At 44.0% G+C, this 27,514-nt stretch overlaps 3 protein-coding genes and 1 non-coding gene across 5 annotated transcripts in view; 3 read left to right on the top strand and 1 right to left on the bottom strand.

Moving 5' to 3' along the window:
- Positions 1-3: 3 nt before the first annotated feature.
- TMEM167B (transmembrane protein 167B) lies at positions 4-5,249 on the top strand. 2 transcript variants are annotated; one of them, XM_031457730.2, is made up of 3 exons: positions 4-133; positions 2,083-2,275; positions 2,766-5,249. In XM_031457730.2, exons 1-3 carry the CDS (start codon positions 124-126, stop codon positions 2,962-2,964), a joined length of 402 nt encoding a protein of 133 aa, XP_031313590.1. In that variant the 5' UTR covers positions 4-123; the 3' UTR covers positions 2,965-5,249. The 2 variants fall into 2 exon arrangements, with proteins under 2 accessions (XP_031313590.1, XP_010974197.1); XM_010975895.3 differs by having other exon boundaries at positions 2,083-2,214.
- Positions 5,250-6,530: 1,281 nt separating this feature from the next.
- LOC116155029 (small Cajal body-specific RNA 2) lies at positions 6,531-6,952 on the top strand. The gene has a single exon (XR_004139062.2). It is a non-coding gene; the product is annotated as a small Cajal body-specific RNA 2 (non-coding RNA).
- Positions 6,953-8,317: 1,365 nt separating this feature from the next.
- On the bottom strand, positions 8,318-13,449 carry CFAP276 (cilia and flagella associated protein 276). The gene is made up of 5 exons (XM_031457732.2): positions 13,313-13,449; positions 10,007-10,123; positions 9,362-9,477; positions 8,890-9,017; positions 8,318-8,470 (listed from the first exon to the last, which is right to left on the bottom strand). The coding sequence occupies exons 1-5, from the start codon at positions 13,391-13,393 to the stop codon at positions 8,400-8,402; spliced, it is 513 nt and encodes a 170-aa protein (XP_031313592.1). The 5' UTR covers positions 13,394-13,449; the 3' UTR covers positions 8,318-8,399.
- A 706-nt stretch (positions 13,450-14,155) lies between these two features.
- ELAPOR1 (endosome-lysosome associated apoptosis and autophagy regulator 1) overlaps positions 14,156-27,514 on the top strand; it is a 60,566-nt gene continuing 47,207 nt past the window's right edge. The window contains exon 1 of the mRNA XM_010975896.3: positions 14,156-14,839. Coding sequence (XP_010974198.1) covers positions 14,687-14,839 — 153 coding nt within the window. The 5' untranslated portion in view covers positions 14,156-14,686. The remainder of the gene's footprint in view (positions 14,840-27,514) is intronic.

Raw genomic sequence — 27,514 nt, forward strand, 5'->3', positions numbered from 1 at the left:
TACGGCTCCTGCCCCGTCGCCTCGGCCCGGATCGGGAAGTGTCAAGTGGTAGCTGGGTTACCCCGACTTCGCCGCTACCACCGGTGCCCCCGGACCCCCTGTCCAGGCCCAGGCCCAGTCGCCATGACGAACGGTGAGAGCCAATTCCCAGATTGGACGATGGGAGTGCAGGACAAGGGGAAACGTTGAGGGCGGAGCCGGGACTTACGTGGCTGTTCTCCCCGCCCCCTCCCACCCAAGTCCCCTCCTTGGCCTCTCGGTGCCCCAACTCCTGTTCCCTATACTCCTCCGCAGGATCCCCCGTCCTGTGCCCATCTGGAACCCCAGTGCCTCTTGTGCCCACCCGAGTCTTTGGTCCCTACCCTGTGTTTTCCCTTCTTGCCTCCTAGAAGTTCGTTCTGGCCCTTACAAGCCACTTCGAGAGGCCAGTCCGGGTTGAACTATTGCTTTATTTTAGCACGGGGGGAAAGAGAGGCTCCTCCTCACAGCCCTCTGCGTTCTCATACTTTTGGATAGTAGGCTTGTTGGGAGGACCAAAAAATCACAAAGGATTTCAAGCCCCACACTTTCGAGGGGTGAATTCAGACCCTTAAAAAAGTTCTTGTTTTGTTAAAACGACGGAAAGCTTTCTCTTAATTTGATTATCAAGTCTTGCCTGGGCGATCCCATCTGGAGACCGTGGCTAGTGTCGCAAGGGTTGGTTTAAGATACTGCCACTTCTACAGATGATGTGGCAATTGCCACCCTGTTTATCTGACCTAATTTTCCAGACCTCTTCAAACACTTTATAGGCATGATTTCGGAATTACGGGGAAGGGCAGGAAACAGGGCCTTTGTGAGGAAACAGGGTTTTTAGAGTCCATCTTACAGGAAAGAAGATGACAATTCTTCTTGGGCAGTATGATTTGAGGGGCACAGGAAAGCATTTCTCAAAAGTACCTTCTCCATAAGCCTGGCACTGAAGATTCAGATTTCACCTCCTTACGACTTTTGGCTTTGCAGAAACTTATGGGAGAAAAAGACTAGCACGTAAAGGTATTGTTCATCATAAAAACTAAGTGTATGTATTAAGTGTATGTATTAATTTACTGGACCCTTTCCTGTGTGACACCTCGCTGGGAGATAGGTTTACTGCAGGGAGAGAGGGAGATAGAGTGGTTCAGAATTGGCAGATGCTGGTTTTGTAAAAATATCCTTTTGGGGCTTCTTGGATGGTCAGAAGTCTGAGGTTACTAGACACAGTACAAGAAGGGACATCACCCAGAGGAAGAAATCAATCATCTGAACCAAGAAATAAGGGAGCAATTGGACACATAATATTTACTGAATAGATTTTAGTCACCCATCCCCTTTTGTTTATTTATTTATTTATTTATTTATTTGCACTTGGGTGATTCACTGTGATTATAAGAAAATAGCTCAGTTTACATATGTAAAAAATATCATTGTTAAAAGCTGTTTTTCCCCCAATTGACCCACTATGTCGAAGCCTCAGATACTTTTTTTTTAAAAAAGAATCTGTTACTGTGGCAGAAATTTGGTTTGTAAATAGAACATCATGCATGAAGTGTAAGATAAGCATAGGAAAATTGTAGTCATATGGATTCTAACTCTTGCAATTTCCATTAAACTTTACTTTTGCTTTAACATATTCTTCACCACCAGATGCACGTCTGAGAGACTTGGCTAAATATCTAGCTCTTCTGTATCACATGAGTGATTTATAATAAGAACTTGTTTAATTCTCTCAGCTCAGGCTCCAAGGATTCTTATGCCTCTCTCAACCTGTTGCCAACACTGGCCATTCCTAGGAGGTTGATTCCACACAAACAGACACATTCTTCTCAGAATTTATAGTTCTTGAAAAGGGAAAGGATGGGGCAGTGAAATTTTTGTAAGGGAGATGACTGCAAATGATTTGAGGAACAATAAGCTAACCTTGCTAGTCCCAGGACCTTGGCTCCCTGTTGTCAAAGGCTGGCACTGTTACCATCTTGCTGTTATATCACACTCTGTTCTCCAGTGAGATCACCTGTCCCAAGCTAGATCCACACCAAAGGTTTTCATCTCTTTCTGTAACAGTGTACTCCTTGGATGGGATTCTCGTGTTTGGTTTGCTCTTTGTCTGCACCTGTGCCTACTTCAAGAAAGTACCTCGTCTCAAAACCTGGCTGCTATCAGAGAAGAAGGGAGTTTGGGGTGTGTTTTACAAAGGTAAGATATCTGTTCAGGGAGAGATTGCCATCTCTGGACAGCGAGGTGCTTCAGAATGGGGGTCAGGTAGGCTGGGATTGTGCTTGGTTCCACTTTTACATAATTGTTTATTTGAGCTCCACGTTAACATTCATATTCTCCACAGAGTAAAAGTACATGAATGAAAGAATTTCAGGCTGGATTGGAATTGTTGGGAGGAATATTTTCCAACGAAAATTTTTTCTGAATTTTTGGAAAGAATATATTGGAGCTGCTTTTAAGTTTTGATTTTATTAACTAAAAAGCTTTTTTACTTTTTATTTTGGGCATCTTCATCTGGAATCCTACTTACCTAAATCTTTTTTCAAAATAGGACGAAATATAAACAAACAGTATTTTCAGCTAGAACCTAGGGCCTAAGGGTAGTATTTAAATACATTCCTGGGTGTGTTCTTGAGACCCCTGATGGGTCTCTTCCTCTCTGACTATAAATTTCAAAATATCACCTTGAAAGCCAGGACTTATATGAAGGGCAGGGTGTGATTTCTTTTCTCTTTATTTTTTCTTGCTAGCTGCTGTGATTGGAACCAGGCTGCATGCTGCTGTGGCAATCGCCTGTGTTGTAATGGCCTTTTACGTCCTGTTTATAAAATGAATCCTAAAGCATCCATTTCACCAACTGCCAACCAGGGGGATGAGGGTGAAGAACCTGTCGGGGCCTGGGCCCAGCGTAGGAGAGCTCAGCTAAAATCATCAAAGTCCCCAGGATGACACCACAGCATCTGTCCCTACCATATGTGGGGAAAATTCCTCATGGTTACAAACATTATGCTTCAGGGGACTCCAAAAAGCCAACTTCCTTTGACCTGTGTGTAAATCAGTCCTCAGCAGAGAGCATCTAACGTCCAGATAAGTTACACCCCTCAGTGATACGATTACTTGTCTCCTGCTTAAAAATCTGTCATCTATTTTGTTCTTCAGTCCCTCATCAGATCTTTTCAAACTGAAGCTCATTAGGGAAGGACATAGGCTGTGGTCAAACTTCTTGGAAGGAGAAAGAATTTTCAAGACTTGACTTTTTTTTAACAGTTTGATTTGGATTTGGGAAATTGCAGGGGGCTGGGGGGAGGGGCAGGGTGGGAAATAGGCATTATACAACGCCAAGAAACTTCTTGGCTCTGAAAATTTGTCTTTCATATACCCATCTGGGGACATAAGAGAGACGCATGATCCTCACTGCAAAAAAGAAAACAGATGAAACAGCTATGGTTGTGTGCTGGTAGCTCAGGAGTTTTGCCAAGAGAATCTGGGCCTGAATAAAATTTGGAAATTATCTTTCTGTGATGAGACCAGAAAGGAGTAACGTAGACAAGAAACATTGTTCTGTTCACCAGTATTCCCTAAAGGAAACTTCACTCCATCAAATGGTATATGGAAACTGTTGCTACTCCTAAAGCTTTTAAAATACTTTCTAAATTAGTGAGTGCTCAATACTGTTACTGTTTTAAATGCCACCACTAGGGGAAAGAGAAACTATTGAAGAAATAATTGTTTAATATATTTGCTGTTAGGGTAGAAAAAAATAAACAAATCTAGTATATTAATTTGTATACTAGTAAAGTTCATCTAGAATTTATTGTGATGTTAGATGGAAGTTTTGTCATGTTTTTCAAGATACAAACTTATTCTTTGTTTAAATCTGGGTTATTATGGGAATTTTTAGTTGTGTTTCTTGGCCCACTCTTAATTTTTTCTTAATATTGCAGTATTCTATAGCTGTTTCTTGGAAATTATAAGAACATGAGAAATTAGAATGAATGAGAGAAGTTGCTGACCATGCATAGACATGTTTGGACAGTTCATAGAATCCATGAATGAAATGAGGGTTCTTCTAAAGTAGAGGAAAACAGAGGTTTGCAATTGAGGTTGTTGGACTTTTCCATGGAGTATGGTAACTCCTGAGCAAATAATTTTAGATGATTCAACATTTGAAGGGAAGACTTATCCATTTCCTCCTTCTCATATCTGCAGAAGGATTAACTGTTGCATTTATGAAGTACAGAATTTCTCTATTTAAAAAAAAAAAAAGAATTGGTCTAAAATTAAATTATTGTAAAAAGCAAGCATAGACAGAGGTCTACCAGTTGAATTGCTCACTAAAGTAAAATTTGTGGACAAGTTAGCTGTGGTTGACCCCTTTGTGGTAGTAAATTGGCTTTTGTTTTATTCCAAAAGAACAAAAGCTGCTAGGAAGTTTAGGTTCTGAAATATGCAATTTAGTGCTTTGAGGGTTCCTAGAAGTATAGAAAGTCATCAAATAAACACTACATGTCTGATCAGCTGGGAGTTGTGGCTGTTATCACTACAGGAATTGGTCCACAAGGTAAATGTCAATGATTGATATGTTGTGCGTTGTCATTTCTGAGGATCTTTCACATGAGAGAAAGGAAAGCTAGTGGAACAGAAGGAAGAGTTACACCTTGTAGGTGTGAGTTTGGAACCTGTTGGCCAGTGGGAATGTCACTCCCTGGAAATACAGGTTCAGCATGTTTTGCACTTGTTATTTTGTAGCTTTAATGACTTTTGTTTTCTAATAGGGCTACTATCTCTAAGCTTGGTGCTTAGAGCTGTTTCATATTTTAAACTCGTCCCATTGCACAGTTCTAGTTTGTTCAAGTCAATTTTTACAGCCTCCTGGGTGGGTCAGCTTGACCTAAACTCTTGAACTGTTATATTTGAGATGTTTTCTTGCCAGAATGTACCAAAAAGTACACGAAGTAAAGGTAATTTACAGCAAGAAACAAACACACAGCTTACTTCATGTCGACTTTATGTGAGCAGATAAGCAGAAACCTATTTAACTAATTACTTTGATTGATGTGTCGTATATTTTTAACTGAAAATTGTAGGAAGTTGTTCCTCTAAGGGAGTCTTTTAGGTGTGGAAGAATGGGATAGCAATATTGCCTCAGATTCAAACTGGCATCACCATAAACCCTTATACTGAGGTGGAATGAAGTCAGCTTTTTATAGTTGAAATAAAAATTTTTTATTCACCATTGTCTGCACAAATCCTTGAAAATAAAATTACTTTCCCTACCATTTTTCTTCATTTAGTTGGTCAAATACATGCTGAATTATTGAACTTTGTTCAATACTCCTTTGGGTTCTGTCCATAGTACAACTTTGTAGTTTACATTACTGAATACTGTCAGTCCTATTAACTCCTTGTGATGGCCACTGAAATGTATGATACAGTTCAGAATCTATGAAGGTACAGCTTTCCCTTTTGAGGGAAGTGGTATATATAAGCACATATATATGAATACATTTTGAGGTGTAGGAAATAATGTAGATAACACTCCCTGACACATTTTACTTACTACTGCTACTAAAATACAAGTATCATCTGCCATTGCCAGCCATGATTTTCTTCCTTCAAATAAGATGATCAGTTAGCTAACCACACACCTAGAAAATCCTTGAGCTAATGGGACTGTGGCACATACAATGGATACTCTCCCCTATTTGTTTATTCCAAGTGCATGGTGGGACTAGCACAAGTACAAATGATAACCTCATAATGATAATTTCACAAAGTTATTCTGGTTTATCTTCCTCCTTCACATAGTGTTTTATTGAAAAAGGAGAAAGAAGGAACTGAATCATTAAAATTGTGCTGTCTGATATGAAAGGAGCTAACTCTACTTATAAAATCATTCCTCCCCCCTCCCCGCTGCCCCCCCCCCCCCAACGTATCCTGGAGTTTGAGATATGTTTTAATGGATATGAAAGTAAATGACGAGTCAGCAATATGACCACCATAGCAAGTTCTGGGTAGCAAGAGCTCTGTAAGGACAGGGATATGCCTTCCTACATTTATTCTTTTCACAGATATTGTGACTACCTAGTCCTTGGATTTAAGTGATCTATTCTCACCTTTCCCTTTGGTGAACGTTTGCCTTCTCCCAAGCGAGAAGGAGCTCCTGGGGGAGCTGACGTTGTGATCAGGATTTGCCTTCTCCCTGGGAAAGGAATTATTTACCTATAAATACCTTGAGATTGAATCATCTTATATCCAGAACTTCATCAAAGGTCAAAGAAAAACTATAGATATGGATATAAATGTGCAGCTCCGCAAAGATCAAATGACAATCACGGGTCAGTACCGTCGGAATTTGCTCCGCTTTTACCGGGGCCTTGGGTTCCCCTCCGAGCCACGCGAGGGCAGCAGAGCGCGCACCCGCAGAGGGCCCGTGCTCGTGTTTCCTCCCAGAAGCCTCCGGTGCAGGGGAGGGGCGGGCGGAAGGGTTTAAAGGAGGGTGAGGCCTTCCGCTCCTCTGCCGGAGGGAGAGTGGCCTCGGGTGAGGTTCGTGTGTATTGTATCGGGGTGTTTCGTGGAAGGCGCGTGCGGGCCGAGTGTGTGAGTGGACGTGTGAATGTGTGAATGCGCGCATGGTGCGTGCAAGGCGAATGCGTGCGCCACCCCCGCGCCCCTCCTCCGGCCTACACCTTGATCTTATTTGATCGCGTCGTGACTCCAGCCCCGCCGGGCCGACCCGAAATGAAAAGCTCCCCTCCTGCGAAGCCCTTTCCTTGGGGCGCTGTGCAGCGAGGCCCCTTGGGCGGTGGCAACGCCGCGGTCCCCGAGGTCCCGGAGCCGGTCCAACGGGGCCCGGCGCTCAGAAGTGATGAATTGATCAGATAGACGAGGCCGGGCTTGTCCCGGGCCACTGATTATCGAGGCGATTCTGATCTGAGCCCGGCCCAGGGCCGCCGGTGGCGTTGGGGCTAACGTGTCCACGGTCGGCGGCGGGCCCGGGGTGCTGACGGGCGATTGAATAAGCCGTTGCCCCGCGCGAGGGAGCGGGAGCGGAAAGGGGACAGAGGCCTTGTTCCCCGCTGCAGTTTTTCTTCCGTAGCCTCCTCCCTTTTTTCGTTCAGGCCCGCCTTGTCATGATGACTATGGTACCAACACTGGTGCCCCTGGTCTAAGGCCTGTCGCGAAGGGATATAGGTGTACACAGATGTCTATATATGTGTGTATATATCCATAAGAGAACTAGGAAGGACATCTTTTAAGAATTCAGATTCCAGGGATCCGCACCATACTTACTTAATTTGAATGATCAGTGAGATCTTGGAATCTTTATTTTTAGAAGTCTCCATGCATAGATTGCAATGATAAATTTTTTGATGTTAAGTATCAAATAATCCGCATGAGATGGTTCTTAAGAGTCATCACTCTCTGCCAATTTCAGCCATTCTAAATAATGAGAACTGAAAATATTGCACTCAGCAGCAAACACTATGTGAATATACCGGAGTATCTCCGTGGGAGAGTGGTTGTGATAGCTCGGTGGTATTTAAGGACCTGCACCTGAGTACGAGGAAGAAACACTTTCATACCTGAATTATTCAACAATGCATATACTGTCCAAACTTAGAAATGGGAATTTACAGTACAATATTCCAAAAGATTCCTGTGAGTGACTTAATAATTTTAGAAACTACATTAATGCATCAGTTTTTAGGTACTTTCAGACCCTAGCACCAGATTGCTGAGCCCTGTTTCTAAGAATCGGGCTGTATATCAGCACAAATCAAGGCAAAGAAAAGAGAATTAACTCCCAGGCAAGGAGGCAGTAGCAGAATTAAAAGAATGAACAATGATGAGAAGCCAGGACCAGGGAGACAGAGTCCTCATGGAAAACTAAAGCCTAACAGACGACTAAATCTGGGAAGTCTGAAATCTCTTAAGTGTGACCTCAGCATAAATATTAATGCTACAAAGAGCCACTAAAACAACAGTGTTAAGCTCATTGAGAGAATGGACCATGTCCATTCTTGTTTCCCCAACACTTAGCTCAGTGTCTGAGACAGAAAGTTTTGCAAGAAATGTTGAATGGGTGTATATCTGTATGGTTGGAATGACTCCAGTTTACAAAATGTGAATACCTTTCTCCTGCCCAAAACAGTGATATTCTGTCCTAAATCTGTATCTTTTCAGCAAGATGACTTTCCAAGTTGCAAATATGCCCAAAGGACCAGTTTCTAAAAGTTGAGAAACTTCCATATTTTAAGAGTAGTCAAGTAGCAGTCCATGGGTAACAGACACTCCAGGATTCATCTTACACAAGTCTATTTAATGGAGGTGGGTGGCAAGATGTTCCACTATGGTTTGTGAGTCCAGGGGCCTGTCAACACTTAGGTGGAGAAGAAGCCACCATCATTCTTTCGAGAATAGCCTCCATTGGTGGCTGCGGTGTGAGGGGACACTGGAGAAGAGAAGAGGGAGCGGGCTGTGAATTTCAGATCCTTTGCCTTTTCTGGGAACCTGTTGTCATCCATATATTTCTGGGTGCTGCTATGGAGAAGGTTCTGGTTTATAGAGGACTGGCAGCAGAGAATTACAGGTCTTCCACTTCCAGGTTTCCGCCTTTTGCTGAAAATTTTTGTTCCCTAGACCTAAAGCTGAGGTAGAGGCTCTGAAAAACTGAATTCATTTCCCAGCTTTATAGGCAGCATGTCCCCTGGTAATAGTCTGATATGTGTCAACTGAATCACTGCTGTCCCAAGACTGTTATCCCTGGTGTTCCCTAATAGCCAACACCTCAACTCCCTGATTCCTGGGTCCATTTAGAAAAACTTTTGCACCATCGTCTGCCCCCTGCCCCTCAAGTCTTCTAACCCTTACCTATGGATCCCTGGATGCTGTGGATAGACTCCTTCTTAGGGTTGATCCAGTGTCTGATGTTAGCTCGGGAAGTGATGGGGGGTAGTTGGGGAGGGGGTAAAAGTTCTCCAGGGAATTGGATCTTGATTCTAGAAGATGGTGTGGAGAAGAACAGGGGAGAGTGAAATCAATCACGAGAAGAAAGGTAAGGAGGAAAAGACAGTTGCATGCAACCTCAAAAATAAAGCAGCCAAAGGCCCTTTTAACCCTCTGTGACATTAACCAAAGATTTTGCTTATACAGATGGGCACAATCTTGGAGGATCTCTTCATTTTAGAAAGTTAAAAAAAAAGAAATTGTTTTACAGATACAGAAGTAAAAAATACAGAAATCTATACAAACAAGTACCTATTGATTGTTATTCCCGAGGTGTAACTTACGCGATTGGATGGCATTGTCCTTGGGGGAGAGAGGCTCTGCCTCCACCACTTACCCATGGGTATCCTGGATGGTCTCCTGGTGTACCAGTATCTCACTTTTGTTCTTGAATGTCCCCGTGTAGTGGTTGTACAAGGCTGATAAGCGGAAATCCAAGTCATCCTTGGGTATCTACAGAGGAAGCCAACCCCCCCAGGGTTAACTTGCCACCCCTGCACCCGCTCCAGTCGGGTTCTTTTGGGCTCTACTCTTCCCTCAAAGCAGAGCAAACCTTTTGGGCCTGAGAGCCACCAACTCCTTACACACCAAATCACTGTGCACGATGACTTCTTAACTCTTGTCCATACAGAACTGTCTCATGGTTAGGTCTAAGGCATCAGGGGCTCTCCTGGAGACTTGAGGGTCACTGTACTGCCCTTGACTTGGGCTTAATGGGCCTTGCCTCACTCATGGTTATAATGAGAAGAGTGAGAAGGCGGGTGACGGAATGATTTACTCTAAGTAATCAACTGGAGCAAAACCCAAGCCTTCTGACTTTACAGAGGCCAGAGAAGTTGGTATTTGGCTTTAGATTTGATAGGATCTTGGACTGGGGACAAGATAAAGATGCTAAAGCAGTTAGGGACAGACTCCCTTTCAAAAAGAATATTGATTTGTCTTAAGTGGATGTAAAGAGAAACAGCATTTCAATTTGGGTTACCTCAGGATCAAAAAAATTAGCATCCCGCCTCATGGAGGTGATTGTAGGTGTTGAGTTGAGCCGACGCCAGGGGTCCTGCTGTTGAGCAAGGTGAGTTGGGTTCTTATATGGTAGTTTCTGTAAAAGAGAAACAACACCCAGGACAGGTTACAGGAGGCCTTGCTGATATGGTAGCTTCAGTGACATCCATCCCCTTATTCTATCCTATTTTAACTGAATCTCAGACACCTACAAAGGGGAGAACGACATGGGGCAAGACTCCCAGGCTTTTGATCCTCCTAAGTGTTCAATCTTAGAACTGACAGGAATAGGCCAGGAATACAGGAAAAGGGGTGAAGAGGGATAGAGGGTGAAGAGTCGGGAGCAGAAAGGCAAGATAATGAGCTCAGATTTAGAAGTCCTGACTTTGAAGAAGAGGTGAGACGTCCTGATGCCATTAACAGGTAGGAAACTGGAAGTGTCAGCTGTTGGAGGAGAACTCAGAACAAGTAACAGATCTGGGGTCATGCACATGAAGGAGTGGTGGAAGCCTGCAGAAAGGAGTCTGACTGAAAAGGAAGGGGTGCTTCATGTGGACTGCACAATATTATAACTGGGGTGGGGGTGAAGGAAGGACACAACAAGAGGCAATCAGAGACAGAATCAAGTGAGGACATTTTTTCTGTAAGCAAGGAAGGGTCATTGTGCCTTCAGGAATGTCAAAAAATTCATTGGACATACAGTCCTCAATAAAACCCCACAAGTATGAATACAAAAAGTGCAAAACTGATTTCTTCATGACACGTACAATGCCGTATTGTTCACCACTGTATCCCAAGTACCCAGCACAGTGACCTAACGTTGTGTTCTAAAATGAAATACTGGTTGAATCAATGACTGAATTTCAGTCTACTACTATAATCTAGTAGAAATCTCATTCTACCTTCCAGTGCTGGTACCCTCTCCCTCCCTGTGTATGACAAAGTGCTGCGTGACTCAGCTCAACAAGGCATTAATTGAAGAGTATGGACCAGGCACTATGCTATCACCAAAAAAGAATAAAATGAAATGAGAAAACTACAAATATATATGATGCAAGCCTAGGCAGCTCTCCTCCCATTCCTAGGCTACGTCAGCCTCATTGTCTTTCTGAGCAGAAGAGGAAGATTGCCTTTCACTGAGAAACTCAAGCCTGTCAAGCATGAGTGCCACCTTAACATCCTTTTTCCTTCCATCTCAGAGAAAGGGAAGTCCCTTTTATTCAAGAATAACCCTTCTTCTCTGAACCCAGCCTTTCCCAGGACCTGCACTATCCTGGCTTCCCCGTCCCCAGCCTCTCCCTCATTCCTTTTTTTATTGTCTAGGTACCACTCTATGACCTTCCCTACCGAGCCACGCTTCTTTAAGAGTCAACACTTCCTACTTCCACTTCCTCCCCATTCCTACCCACTCTTCAGCCCACTGCAGGCTGCCCTGTGCCTCAAGCACCCACTGAAACTGCTCCTGCTAGTGACCAATAATCTTTGTGGCTAGGTCAGGTGTATCCTTTCCAGAGCCGATCTTATTTGACCTCTGTGGTTTCTGGCACCACGACTCTGATTCCATGAAATGTTCTCTCCATCCTGTGTGGGTCCAGCTCCTCCTGGTTTTCCTCCTGCCTCTGGTTGTTACTTCTCAGCTTCTTTCTCAGCTCTTCTTTCTCTCTCTGCCCCTTAGTGCTATTCTCCAGGGGTTTCGTTTCTGCTTTGCTGACTCACCTTCACTGGATGAGCTCATTCCCTCCTCAGGCTTCAACTACCTTATGAATATTGTGTCTTCAACCCACAACTCTCAACCATGTTGCCTACTATTCATCTCCATGTAAATGTCCCACAGACTCCACAAAAGCAACAGCTACATAATTGATCTCAACATCTTTCTCCCCAAATTTGTTTCCCTGGATGCCTCATTCAGTAAATGGTATCAATTAAGCCCTCAGAGACCTAGAAGCTACCCTAGGCTCATCCCCTCTCTTGGTCCATATCCAGTCAAAGTCCTGTCAGTCCTGCCTTTTGCATCTTATTGCCATCCCCTGTGTCACTGCTTTAGATTCCTTACTTCTCCTGGAGGTTGTTGCACAAGCCTCCTAGCTGACCCCTCTTGTCCCCACTAACCTCTTATCCAATCCACTGCCACCTGTGCTTTTTACAACACCCATCAAGTACATCACTCCCGTACTTGAATGTCCCAAGATGATTCTCCAGTGCTTCCAGGATGGAAACCTAGTTCACTAGCATGGTGTACACAACACACCCAGGCCAACAAGTTCACTTCTCCAGCTTCCGCCCTCGCCACTTCTCCATTTCACACCAACACTTCAGCCACTTTGGGGCCCTTGTCCCCAAGAGGCCACCCTCACTCTCCTCTCCATGTATATGCACCTGCTGCTCCCTACCTCTGCTCCCTTTGCTGTGAATGTCCAGTTCCTGCTTCCTCCCTCCTAACTCACATTCCACCTCCTCCCTCCCCTGGTCCAGCTAACTCACATTTGGTTGTCAAAACTCACCTGCTCTGGGAAGCTTTCCTTTAAGCTCCCATTTCCCATGACACTTACATATAACTGTCATGACACATGTGTTATTGTGCAAGCACTTTTGCTGTTGCTGTTGTCAGCTGGCTTTTGTACTGGAGTTCCCTGAGAATAGGAGTTACACCTAATTTATCTGTACATCCTCAATGTTTAGCAGATGTCTGGCATATGGTGAATAATAAATGTTGAATGAACAAAAGAGAGCTCTTTGATTTTGTTATTAAGCTACAATTACCATCTAATTCACCTTATTTTGCATCACTTCAAACATTTCAACTACTTCTACCAGAAAAAAGATCATCTAAATTTCCGAATCACTGGCCACCATCTTTAAACACGTATATATACACAAACATATGCCAGCATGAATCGGAAGACAGAGACAGCGTGAAGACAGATGTATAAACCCTGCCCTGGTGGCTTTTAGAGGATTCGCTCCCACTCCATATTTCATATCTCTTCAGAGAACAATTTTCCAAATAGGAGAGGGTGGCTTGGAGGAATTTGGGCCCTGTGTAAGTCCCATTATGCCAATCATTGCTTTGAGCTGTGAGTGCCCGGTGTTCCTCTGGACTAAAGCTCTACTTTCTTCTGCTCAAATGCACCTCTGAAACATTGGCAGACCTGAATGTGGGGACATGGAGGCAGGCAGAAAACTGACTCAGTGTCCTCATCAGAGTCCTTTAAGTTACTGTCACACCGACAGAAAGAAGGGTGCCGTCGACCCTGCCGGGAATCTACGCAAGAATCCTCAGTACCTTGGAAGCCAGCGGTTTTCCCAAGTAGGAGTCATCGTTATCCAACGTAGGGTGCTGGAAAGGGTCTCGCGTGACAGACATTGGTAAAATGCCGAGCGAGAGGCTCTTGAGAGGGATGAGAGGCCCGCGCAGCCGCACACAACTTTGGATCCCGGGTCCCAATTGTTTGGAACGCCCAATTTCAGTTGCCAGGCAACTGCCCCACCGTCTATTACTGAGGAGAATTCCCTCCGAGAAGGGCGCCACCTGGCGGTCCAATGCAGGAGGCCCCTCCGGAAGAAGCTACTGGAAACGCAGAGCGAAAGCGCCGCTGGGGAGCCCTGGATTTGCACTCGTGAGCCTGCGGTGAAAGACGCCGGCCTCCCATCTACAGGACTTCTGCAAAACACTTCAGTTGAGGAAAGAAGCTCTAAAATGTGGCCCCAAAATGTCCTTCTCCCTGGCATCTAACGAAAGGATTTCTCAAAACTATGAGAGAATGGGAATGTCAAGAGACAGCAGAGTCCAGCTGTCGTGCTTGGAAAATTGCCGGATAAGGCAAACCCTCCTTGCCTAAACTCGGCTTCTACTACACAAGGCTCTGCATAGAGCTGGTTTGTAAAGACACAGATGGATTTGGCGGGATGCAAGTAAGATCTCCAGAAGCGGCTGTCGCAGTAGGTAACACCTACTGGGGCCAGTCTTCCAGGATATAGCCTCTGGAGGAGAGACGGCATCTCAGCCATCTTTCTATCGATGAAAGATGGGCATCGATCTGAAATTGGGCGTTCCAAACCATTGGGACCCGGGATCCTCCGCGTGCAAAGTTGTGTGCGGCTGCGCGGGCCTCTCATCCCTCCTAACAGCCTCTCGCTCGGCATTTTACCATCGATATTAGTATTTATCGAACGCCACATCTGCAAATTTAGAGGTGTTCATAAGTAGCCGATGACCCGAAAGAGCAGTGGAAAACACGAATTTGGTGGTAATGACTTGGAGGTTGTTTCCACCTCGTTCTTTACACGAGCCCCGTGCGCGCCTGTTGGGACAGTTGCAGACCCTGCGCGCGCGCCTTCGCACGCGGCGTGCGCCAGCGGCAGCGGCTGCCATGACGACAGGCAGGTGAGCGGCAGCGGAGCGCGTGGTCCCTGCCCCACCCGCGCGGAGGGAAAGAGGAGGCGGTTGCCAAGGCGACGTGGGTTGAAGGAGAAGAGGAAGGAGGGAGGAGGAAGGATGGGCGGCCTTGGCGTAGCCGCAGGGAGGTGACTGAAGCGAGCCCAGCCCCTTGCATCCTCCCCCTGTGAACCTCCCTCCCCTTTTTTTTTCCGCCTTCTGCCAGCAGTAGCTGCAGCCGCAGCACCTGAGCCGCTGCTGCCTCTCGCTCAGAGCAACACTATGGGTGAGCGTGGGCACAGCCTTCATCCCTCTGCCAGAGGCAGGGGGAGAACTGAGCGGCGCACACTCCGGCTTCTGCGGCTGCTGCTCTGGATTGGGACCGTCTTCCAGGTGACTCAAGGAGCGGGACCGGAGCTTCACGCCTGCAAAGAGGTACTGTCCTCCCCGACCCGACCCCTCTTGGTCAGAAAAATCTCAGATCCCGGCGGAGACACTGGGGGCCCAGCCACAGACAGTTTCAGAGGCCACGGAGTTTGGGTTTCTTTGGGAATGGGGGATGAGGGGGTGGAAGAGAAGCAGACTGGCGTCATGGAGAGGCCAACCCACTGGAGGACTCACCAAATAGATCATCCTCACAGCTTGGGCTGCTGAGCTCAGGGGAAAGGTCCTAGCTCCAAGGAGCCCAGAAGGGACCCGAGTCCCTGGACTCGGGAATGAGAGAAGAAGACAGAGGTTTCCCAGCTGGGATGGGTGGTTGAAAGCGAAAGGTTGTGTACAGAGGGGCAAAATGGAAAGTAGGGAGAAGTGGGGTAAGAAAGGAGTTTGAAAGGTGAAAAGAAAGTAATGGATTGAAGTAGGAATCCTTGTGGTTTTATCATGGCTTCAAAAAAGGAGTGTGAAGGTGGAAGGTGTAGGAGAGGGACTGAAGGATCCCCTCGTCACTCTCCTCTCGGTATTACACATCCAGTTACCTTGTGGGCTGCTAAATGTGGACCCTCTTTATAGTTTGCCTCCCCAAGTGTTCTTTGTTTAGTGTATCTGACAGTGCATGACCCACCTTTGACCAGAATTTGAGTTCTGTAATATCTCACTTTCCGCCAATTCCTACTTTCCTTCTCTGGACTTTTGTTGACATATATCGTGAGTCGTCTTCAAGGTGTTTCTGAAATGTTGCCAACATAATTCAGAGAATAGATAGTGAATGTCTTTGAACCAAAAATGCCTTTTGAACATTATTTTGGAGGGATACAAAAAAGGTATGAAAAAGTACAAAAATAGTTTCTATAGTATTGAAATAATAATTGGTTGTGCTCTGAGTAACTTTTTAAAAAACATATGGCAGAGACAGCAACATGTTTACAAGAACTGCATGGAGGAAGGCAAAATAAAAGTTGTTCTGTTATCTATGTGAAATGTGAAAGACTTTATGATACATTGAGTCTAGCACTGTACAATTAATCCAAAATGTCATACTTGGCTAACGTTTTGAGAGGCTGAAATATTTTTTATAAGTTGTCATTGTTAACTACTGATTAGCAACAACAACCCCATGCCATATGGAAATACAAGGGAATACATTATTGTGAAGGTATTCTAGGCATTAGACTGCCTACAATATAACAGATCATGAAGAAGTGAGAGGGTGGGGGAGAGGAGAGAATTTTTGTGTGAATAAAGATATTTGATTTCATTCATGTATATGAACAAGTGACCTCAGTCAGTGGGAATTTGGGCAACTTGTATCAGCCCAGCGATGATCTGCCCTGAGCCATCCACATTTCGACTCAGCCACTCTACGACCTGTTTTAAAGATGGCTGGGAACTGATAATTTTGTCAGTGACTGTGGCTTACTGGCCTTGGTGGCCTGTGGTCTAACCAATCGAGATAAACAGTTCCATCTAGCAAGCCCTCTTGCCTGAGAATCCAACATGGGAGTCTCCCGAGTGGAAGGTAAGAATCTTACTGTTCAACTACAACTGCTGGTTGAGATCTTTGTCCATTATGGAAAATACGAGACATTTAAGAAATTAAACACATTGTATCATCTTGCTTAGGAGGGGCAGAAGAAGACTGATACTTGAGAACTCTATCTTGTGGACAAATTTGGCCTTTAGTCATTTTTAAATGACTGACCCTTGCCTAAGCAAAAGGCCTTGCCACAGAGCGTGAGCTGAGGACAGTGGAAAGCTGTGGAACTCAACATACCAGGGTTCCAGTCCCTGCCTATTACTTACCACTCAATTTTTGGATCTGTAGAATGGATACTTCAGTAACACCTAGCCCAGAAAAGATTGCTTTGAGGATTGAAAGAGAAAAATGAAACAATGAGAGTTATCTAACCCCCTTTCCCATCCAGAGGAACTGGATGAAGTACCCTGCATGAGATCTACACCCCAAGCCCGAGTGAAAATGGCTTAGCAATCATGTTCCTTGACCACAGACGTCGGCAAGTCCTATTTGCACTCTCCTTGAGCAAACAGCGGCCGCTCAACACCCTTGACTCTAAAACAATGAGGAAGAGAATCAACCCGTTATTATAATACTCCTAGTTTGGCAATGTGAACTGACCCAACAAGTTTTGGGGGCTTCTCACCCTAAATGGTGAAAAACCAATTCAGGGTAGACTAGCCCTTCCCTGTTCTTAATCTTCATATGAATTTCTTGTGAGTCTGTGTTGGGTATTAATGGCACGGACTCTTATCAGGCCAAGGCTGACCCTAATGACAACAATGCTGTTCCTGACTTGTTTTCTGAAATTGGAGGCATCCGCCTGGATCCAATCAGGAAATGGAGAGGTTTAGGGGAAGGCCTGAATCTGGAAGGAGGGAGCTGAGAGTTCTAGATTGCTAAATGTGTGCTGGGCCTTGGTGTTCCTGTCACTGGTTTACAATAATCAGGGTCACCAGTGGAACTAAACATCAAGTGTGGTGTTTGTCTTCCTGAATCATTTCTTTTGCCCTGTGCTAGCCCTGGCTAAGTGCTGGCTGAGAGCCACGGAGCATTTCCGATATAGCACAATGAATCTAAATCAAGAGAGAGGGGCAGAAATCTGCCTTCCCCAGATCTGTCTTGTCCTGAGGCTCTGGTGCTAATTGCCCCCAAAGGGACTTCCCAGTCTGTATTGAAAGGCCCTTAGGGCTTAGGAATCTAGTAGACACAGATTGGAATAAAATGTGTTGAATGAGTGAAGAATCTGCCACTTAATAAGGATGCTACTTTGAGCAAGTTAATTAGCTTCTGCCAGCCTCAGATTCCTGATCTGTAAAATGGGGATGGTAACATCTATCTTACAAGGCTGTAGCAAGGATTAAATTAATTTAGATACTACATGTAAAGTGCCAGTGTGTACCCTTGACATGTCATAGGTGCTTTGCAAATATTGGTAGGCAGAAAAAGTAAGTCCACTAATAATGACATAAAAATGGTGGCATAAGGTTACTGTGTGGTAAACGATGCAGGAGTGGCAATATAGACGTTGACAGGAGAAAAAGAAAACACATTTGAACAGTTGGCACTTGACCTGCTTCTGGAATAATCAGTAGAGTTTCAGTGGGCAGAGATGGAGGGAGAGAGCTTTCTGGATAGAGGCAGGAGCCCGAGGAAAAGTCCACAGGTGGAAAATGCAAACGCTCCTGAGAATTGCAAGTAGCCCACGTGGCTGGAGTGTGGAGTAAGTGTGGGGTACGACAGAAATCAAGGTTGGAAAGCTAGCAACTAAGTGGAGAATCTCTGAAGGATTTCTAGCAGAGAGTGAATTAGCATGAATATAAAGTAAATAAGGTTGAGGTTGGCCAAAAGTTGAGAGCAGAGGGATGGGGGCAAGAAGACCAGTTTAGAGGATTTTACAGAGGTCAAGGAGGAGGTTAACAAAGGGACTGCACTGGCATGGCGGCAGTGGGATAAACAGAAAGGCATGGATATGAAAAACATGCTGAAGGTAGAGGTTAGAGGATCTGTCAACTGATTGACGAGGTAGGGTGGATTGGTGGGAGGGTCAAGCAAGATAATGCTTAAAGTGCTTTGCAAAATGCATAGCATAGAGTGAGTAATCATTAAATGTTGTGCTTCTTATGGTTTTATGATGTTTCTCTTTTTTTAATTGAATTATTGTTGATTTACAATGTTGTGTTAGTTTCTGGTGTACAGCATGGTGATTCAGTTATAAATTTATATATATATTCTTTTTTTATATTCTAAGATATGCTTTTATAAAACATAATGGGAACATCATTCTAAGTCACTAAATGGTCCTGCATGACATCGTTTTAATGAGGAACTGGGTGAAGTGCCTTGGCTAATCTCTAATGCCAACCCTTTCACTCTGACCACCTGCACTAGACCTGTCCCTTTTTCTCACCTTCTCAATGTAGGTCAGCAAGTCTTCCCTCTCTCTGGAGGCATCCGTGTTTCCCATTTACTGAATCGTTCCTATCAATCGTCAAATAGGCTATTATTTCTACCTTAAAAAAATAGAAAAAAGCAGCTCGACTTCTCTTGAGTGTCACTTCCCCCTCCAGCGGCCACCCTGTTTTACTGCCCCCCTTTATAGCAGAAGCCACTGAATTCTTGGAATGTCTATAATCACTGTCTCTAAATCCACTCTTGCTTCTCTCTTGAATCCACTCCAAGCCGACTGTCATCTGCACAACTCTACCAAAACTGCTCTTGCTCAGTCAATGGTAATTTCTCATTCTCAATTACATTTCATCCCCCCGCGTTTGGTAAAGCAATTATCACTCTCACCAGCTAGGAATGCTTTCTTCTCTTGGCTTTCAGGGCACCAACTCTTCTGGGTGGTTTATTTTTTTAAGGCCCTGGTAGTCCCTTCTCTGTCCCCTTGATTGATTTCTGATTTTTCCCCTTATGTCCTTGAGTTCTAAATCTGGCAGTTTCTCAGGACTGTCACTGAACATCTATTATCCATCTGTCTGTCTGTCTGTCTATCTATCTATCATCTCTCTCTTTTTCTTTCCAACCTCTTCTATTGTAATTCCTTTGACGACCTCGTGCAGCACCATGGCTTTAAACACCATCTAGAGGGAGGGTATAGATCAGGGGTAGAGTGCATGCTTAGCATACATAAGGTCCTGGGTTCACTACTCAGTACCTCCATTTAAAAAATTAATAATAAACAAACAACAAACAAACAAACCTAATTAACTCCCTCCTGCCCACCCACCCACCAAAAAGATAGCTTAAACAAACAAACAAACACCATCTGGACATCAGTGACTCCCAAATACATAGTTCTAATCCAGACTTCATCCCTGAACTCCAGACTTGTACACACATCTGCATACATGACCTCTTTATATACCTACTTGCTTGGAAGCTCAGATTTACCATATCCAAAACATCTGATTTCTCTCCATCACCATCAATAGTGTGCCTCTCAGAATCTTCTTCATCTCAGCTAATGGTAACTCCATGCTTCCACTTGTTCAGATCCCAAATCCTGACCTTTCTCTCCTACTCACTGTATCTAATTCATCAGAAAATCTTGTTATCTCTGCCTTCAAAATATATCCAGAATTGGATTGCTTCTTATACCTCCACTGCTACCCACCCTTCTCCGAGGCACCATCACCTCTCACCGGGAAGATTACAAGTTTCCTAACTGGTTTCCTTGCTTCCGCTCTGCCCACAGATTGTCTAGTGCTCAACCAGAATAAACCTATTGAAGATAAGACAGATTTTTGTCCCTCCTCTGCTCAAAACCTTCCAAAGACTTCCTATCTCAAAACAGAAGCCAGCTCCTTACATAGGCCTGCAAGGCCCTCTGTACAATCCCCGTCCCCCCACCTCCAGCCACACCAGCCTCCTTGCTATTTCTCAGACTTGCAGGCAACCTGCCCCTTTGAGGTCTTGGTGATTCCTGTTTTCTCTGCTTGGAAGGCTCCCCAGGATCTATGGCTTCTTTCTTAATCCCCTTCAAGTTTTTGTTGAAATGTCATTCCTATCCCATTTTCTGTTTTATTTTCTCCAGTGAACCTACCACTTTCTAATGTACTCTGTAATTTACTTTGTTTATTTCTGGCTTTTCCCACTAATACATAAGCTCTATGAAGGCAGGGCTTTTCATGTTTTGTTTCATGCTGTGTCTCCAACACCCCAAATAGTATCTGGCACATTGTGGGCTCTCAATGAATTAATGTAGTGAAGGAACAATATTCCACTGATGAAAACGTATCTCCAGTGTCTGCCATGTAGTACACACTCAAAAGGTTTCCTGAATAAACCTCCATTTTACAGGTGATGAAACTAAGGCACAGAGAGGTGGGACTGCCCAAGATTACTTTGCTGGCAAAAGAGCAGGAACTCAGGCAGCTGACTCTTAACCACCATGCTATTTTCTGCCTGTCTGTGCTAACAATCCAAATTGTGCAGAGGGTATAAACTGGAAAGTACACGTTTCCTCTCCCCCCTGCAAATCCCCAAAGGCTAATCTTTGTCAACACTTGCTTAAATATACTCTTATTGAAATGTTTTATGCCTATACAAACACATCCGTCTAGTCTTTTGTCCTTTCTATACAAATCAGATCAGAATATTTGTCCTATTCTGTGTTTTACTGTTTTCATCGCTGGAGCTCTACTGTGATTCATTGTATGTATGTACCATGATTTATGCAAACAGAACCTTGATGAATAGGTTGATTCCAGTTGCTTATATGGTAACAGTGCTGCAGTGAACATCCTCCTACAGGTATATATACAGATGCATGCTTGTTTGAGTCTATTTGTAGAAAAATCCTTAAAAATAGAAAAAGTGGGTCAAAGAGTCTAAGTGTTTAACATTTTGATTGATGTGTGTCAAATTGGCAGCATGGATTTTCAAAGATAGCTTTAGTCTCCTCCATCTGCAGTCAGACGGAGGAGGAGGGAGGCTTTGGCTGTGAGGGTGGCAGCCAGAGTTTATTCTCACCCAGGGAATCACAGAGACCTGGAGGGCCCTCCCTGCTGGAGAGACTGTCGGCCTTCTCGAGCTGCCAGCTGGTCCCAGTCAGGGCAGCCAGGCATGATGCTAACTCTGTTAGATTTTCTGAAAATAGGTTTACCAAACTCACAGCTTTTCCTCAGTCTGTATTGTCCCTCTGGTTAAGTCATAAAAATTGTGCCATTTGTCACATGTCTTCTTAAGCTCTCCTTCTATGTCATAGCAGATAAAGCACAGAAGAGATAATTATAGTTAGTGCTTGACAGCTGCTGAAAGAAAATACATTTTTCATACTTCCTAGGCTCTCCACTTTTCAAATTTCTTTAAGTCTGAGAAGCCTAATAGGAGGTTATCACCTGTTTTCCTTCTTCGATTTGTCAGGTACTATTAAAGGCATTAAAAACAAAAAAAGACCCACGGAACTATGCAACACGGAAAAACAAATGTTTCACAGGCCTAGACTGTGATTTTCCAAATCTGATTCTCACTGATGATACACAATAAAAGGACACACAGAAAAAGGACTTTCATATACTATGCCTGCATGCTAATTGGAGCATCCCTCTCTGGACCCAGTGCTGAACAATAAAGGAAAGCTGTTTCTAAATAGAAAGGAAACTGAAATTGGCTAATTTTCTGTTTGAAATTGACTACCTCACTCTCCATCTCCAATCATATGACAAGAAGAGAATGGCTAGTAAGCCACCAAGAGAAAAGACAAAGGGTGCATCAATTCTGTCTGTTCATCTGACTTTGTTCAAATTCTCATAAAGACAGTTCTGGCTTAGGATAGCACCTGGGGAAAAAGTCAGGCGTGTCCAGCCCTGGACAACACACAGACTGGATGCTCCCTACATTTTGAGTTAATGGATCAACTTATTTTCCTTGTAAAGAAAACTTTAAAAGATTAGTGCTAGAGCCTCCATTTACAAATATGAATTCAGCTGTGTAAACCAACTGTAGAAGAAAAGGAGGAGCTGTGCCCAAATATAAATAATGAGCAGGTTAGCAAGACATCAGAAGAAAACAAAGAAAAACAAAGCAGGGAATAGCCACATTTTAAAAAGAACATGTAGAGTTTTAGTCCTGGATTATCTGAAACACTGCCCCTGATTCTCGTACTCATCAGCTAGTTTTCCCCACATGGAGACAGATTCATGGACTATTTCGGAGGAATGTGCGATGCTGGCCGATGCACTCGATTGTCTTTAATGTAGGAATTGCTTATACATTCTCATTTTTGTCAGATGATGAGTAACTGAAGGGAGCGGATAAAGGCGATCCCACTGGGAGGATTCTCAGGAGCTTATTTGCACGAGGAGACATCCTTTTAATTTTCAGATAAGCTAAAAATCTAAGGTTTTTAAAAAAGCCATTTCTATCATCCCATATTTATTAAACTCATTTTAGGATTGAATTATAGTTGATTTACAGTATTGTGTTAGTTTCAGGTATAAATCTTAATTTTATACTTGCAGAAACTGAAGGCCAAGGAGATCAACAGATCGGTGCACTCTGTGTCATTTAGTTGTAAAATTCTGATGTCATAAAGTGCTGGTGTTAGGGTGGATCTCAGTGGTCATTCAGACCTAAGGCATCCTCACTAGCTCCTTAAAATAGCTGGGTGGGTTTTTATCCTTAGCTGGGTTGTGTTGCCTAGCAATTACAAATGTTTAAAAAGGACTACTTTTTACCCTGGGTCATGAGAGGCTCACTATTTCTAGAGTTAACTCGTATCATTGGGGCAAAAAGAAAATACTCTTTTTTAAATGTTTGTAATTTTTAAGCAACATAACTGGTTACCTGATGGCCCATTGTTTCTGACATTTATTTCATCCACCCTATACCCTTTCTGTTTTTCAAATCTCTCTTAGGCATCTTGACAATATTGTCCATCTCAGTACCTGGTCCCAGAGAGCAGGAATCATCAGAGTGCTCAGTTTGAAAACATCAGTGACAGGTTTCCTCTAGATCGGGGTGATTGTCATGCTTTCTGCACCAAGTACTTATTCTTTTCTCTTATATTTAAAATTTTTAATCTGCTGACATTTAAGATAATTCACTCGCCAAGTTTACTGAGCATAACGAACTGAAAGAGGCATAGAAGAATTATGGACATGAAACTCACACTGATGGCATGTACAGCCTTCAAAGGAACAAGGGGTTACAAATAGAGATCAAGTGCATGATGGAATGAGGCCAGACAGCAAGGAGCAGTGGGCAGAGCGCAAGTTCATGGCCCAGGTGTAGTTTCCCTGGCTGTGAGACTCCTTTATCAAAGGAGTTAGTCATATGTGATTTGAAGGCTTGTTGTGAAAATGAGAAGTGAGAAAGAAGATGTGCACATGGACTAGTTGTGTTGGTTTGCGAAGGCTGCAGTAACTAAGTACCACAAGCTGGGTGTCTTAAAATGGCAGAAATTAATTTTCTCACAGTTCCAGAGGCTAGAAGTCTGAAGTCAGAGTGTCAACAGTGCCATGCTCTCTCTGATGCCTCTAGGGAAGAGCAATGAGAGCACGTATTAGGGGATTTGACCTAATCAGGAAGTTCAGGGAACTCTTCCCAATGCAGTGATAACCCAGCTGAGGACTGAAGGAGTCAGCACATGCAAAGGCCCTGAGGTGAGTACAAAGGACTGAAAGAAGGCCAGTTTAGCGGGAGGAGCAGAGAAGGAGGAGAATGGTTAGAAATGAGATAGGAGAGGAAGGCAAGGATTAAACCACAAATGGTCTTGTCTTAATTAGTTAATTAATTAATTAATAACATTTCCTTCTAGAAGGACTAGTTTTCAGGAAATGTTCCATCAAAATAGTAAAAGCCAAATATAAAAGAAAGACTCTGGCAGGAAAAACACAGTTTACAGTGGCAAATGCAGGAATAATAATTAAATGAATACATGAATGCTATATAAGCAAACAGACCGGAACCTGGACCCTAGCTTCCTGGTGGCCAAGGTAAAAACATAAAAACATTATAGAATATGTAGTGCTCAGAGCTCATGAAGAAAACACATGGGAAAAAATCACTTATCAGGCAGGTGCAACAGAAAGCTGTATTGATGGGCAGGGTGTGGCATAAGAATGGAAAAGATTAGGAACATCAGGGGACGTTACAGAACAATTCACTGATTAGTTAATATAGTTTCTGAGACAACCTACAGACTCTATGGAGTGAAGATAATTTTCCCAGTATCTGCAGAGACTGTTACGGGACCAGTGATTATTTCTTTGTCACTTAAAAACTAAGATTCTCTCAATTTCTTGTAATAACATATAATGGAAAAGAATCTGAAAAGAAAACATATATGTATGTATATGTATAACTGACTCGCTTTGCTGTACACGTGAAACTAACATTGTAAATCAACTGCACTTCAATAAAAAACAAAACAAAGCGAAGATTCTCAAATTGGTCTCAAGTTGAAATAGCAGGGAACATGATGTTTAATTACTATCTGTTAACCATTATAGAAGTTGGCACAACTCAGAGTGGGAGGAAAAAAAAAACCAAGATGATTTGTTTATCAGCAGGTATAAAAATAAAGAAGTGGGAAGGTTTGTCCTGTTTCCTCCTGTGACTGCTGAAAAGCAAGAGGATCATCTGAGGCCTTCCTGAAAATTAGGGCGAACGGCATCCTGCCTTAATTTCTTACGCCAGATTTCACTCCTGGACGCAGGCCATTTCTACTTCAAAGCGCGAAGCGGTGACGCGGACTCTGTTCTCAGAGGTGGTGCTCCAGGCTGGCCCAGGGGAGCCCCCTGGGAAGGACTGTGTGCGGCGGTTGCTAGGGCCTCGGGCACAGTCGGATGCCTGGCCGTGGGAGCGGGCGCAGGGATGCTGATACCAATTTTAGTAGCGCGTGAAGGAACATTTCATTTTCTACCTTGTAGCGGAAGCCATCCGAGAGAGAGAACTTAGGCGAATGGCTAGAAGTTGAGCGTTCTGCATTAGATCCTATTCTTTCACCAGCTCCGCTTCCCCCAGCCCCACTTCCTCTCTTCACGATGGACAATATAACAGTTTCCCACAGGAGAACATTGCTGGCGAGTCAGCGGCCCTGTTCCTCCCTCTTGTTTTAGCTGCAAAGCTTCAGAACCTTCTCCGGGCGGAGCCCCGCACCCGAAGCCTGGTTTGGACTTTGCTCAGTTCCCCACCTCGCCGGACTCCGGGCCTCACCCCTCCAACCGGCATGTGGCTGCCACCCTCTTCTGTCATCAACACCCTCGGGAAGAAAAGTGCCTCTCCTTGAGAACCAGGTCATTCTTGCAAAGGGTTCCTGAGTCCTGGCCCTCTGTCCCTTGAGCAGTTGGCTTTTATGACCACCTTCTGTTGATTTACCGATAAGAAACGTGTATCTGTTCAGTCGGCTGCTGCACCTGCTGTTCTGGTCTTTTCTTTCGTGCTTGTGTAGGTGAAAGTCTGCGGAGCTGAGCCAATTCCACCTTCATCATTACTTCATTCAACTTGGAAGCCCTTTGGCAGCTTTCAAAGCATCTTGCCAGTCTTATCCTCGAGAGGACTGCCGGTGCTCTTTTCTGGGTGGAAAAGCTGAAGCGGAACTTGAGAGTTCTCGCCGGCTTTCATCTGAGCTTCTCCCAGGATGTCTCATCATTTCTAGCAGAGGAGAGAAACTGGAAGAAAGAGTTCAAATTTGAATAATGACCTCTGCACACTCTCCTCTCTCTCCTCCCTCCTTTTGGAAAATAGTGAGGTAATATAATTGTTCAGCATTAAAAATCACAATGGTTTGAATAGCAGGGGAGGTTTCTGGAAATCCTGGAACTGCATAGCCTACTCAAAAAAAAAAAAAAAAAGCAAAAAAAAAAAACCAAGCCAATCTCTAAGTCCACACCCACTCCCGACTTCTAGCCGCTTCCTGGTTTAGTGCCCCAGCTGCCAAACTACAGGGCGTCTCCATGTCACCTGCAGGGCTTGCTAAAATCTAGACTGCTGACCTTCTAACAAGTTCCCAGACACCATTGGCGCTGCTGGTCTTGCAAACAGACTTTGAGAACCATTGGCTTAAGTTTAATGGAAATGACAAAAGCTTTGGAGAAAAGCAGGCTTGGGCTTGAGTCCCAAACCTTACCAGCTGTGCGACTTTGGGCCATGGGCCTGAGCATCTCTGCACTACCTGCTTCATCCTTAAAATGGGGGAAAGAATATCGACCTGAGAGTTCATTGACTCAACAAATATTTACTGTATGACTGTTGCAGTACTAGGTTCTAAGTGACACAGTGGGCACATGACAATGGATGACATAGTCTTTGATGTCAAGGAATTTTGGGTGGTTGTGAAGATAAAAAAGAGATAAAATTGGCAACGTTTGAGGACCACGAAAGATGTCTAATTATCATTAATTTTATTTTCATCTCAAGAGGCAACATAATTCTGCTTTTTACTTTTTTTTGGTCCAAAAAGGGAAATGTCTCAAATTTCACGGCCTGGAACCTAGAGCTATCTATGGTTCTCTCCCTGTCTAGATGACAAATTCGAGGTATGGGTACTGTTACAGGTTGAATTGTGTCCTCCAAAACTTCATATGTACCTTAGAGCGCCCCCTGTGGGCTCTAGCATCTCAGAATGTGACTTACTTGGAAATAGGGTCTTTGCAGATGTAGTTAAGATGAGGCCATCAAGATGGGCCCTAATCCAGTATGACTGGTGTCCTTATAAAAAGAGGAAATTTGGACCCACACATGCACACAGAGAAAATGCCACATGAAGATTGGAGTTCTGCTCCCCTGAGCCTAAGAACTCGAAGGCTGGCTGGCTGGAGAGGCATGGAAAAGTCTCCCTCCCAGCTTCAGAAGGATCAGCCCTGTCGATACTTTGATTTCAGACCTCTAGCCTCCAGAACTGTGAAAGAATAGCCTTCCATTGTTTCAGCCACCCAGTTTGTGCTACCTTGTTAAGCAGCCCTAGCGGACTGACCCAGGTCCTGTGTAGGATAACACGGCATCCTTCATGGAGGCAGTGAGGGGGTGTGAAGGAGGATGTTTACTTTTTATCCCATACATTTCCCATGAATTTTTTTAAAAGCATGCTTATAATGAAAAAGGTTTTAAGTGTAGGTATAATTACCACTAAATAACCTGAAGAGCGTACATTCCTCCACCTCTAGATCTTTTTAATCTCTCAGTTAGCCAACTGCTCTAACCATCCATCA

This window comes from Camelus dromedarius, chromosome 9 (genome assembly GCF_036321535.1).
Source record: "Camelus dromedarius isolate mCamDro1 chromosome 9, mCamDro1.pat, whole genome shotgun sequence".
In the NCBI taxonomy this organism is placed as follows: domain Eukaryota; kingdom Metazoa; phylum Chordata; class Mammalia; order Artiodactyla; family Camelidae; genus Camelus; species Camelus dromedarius.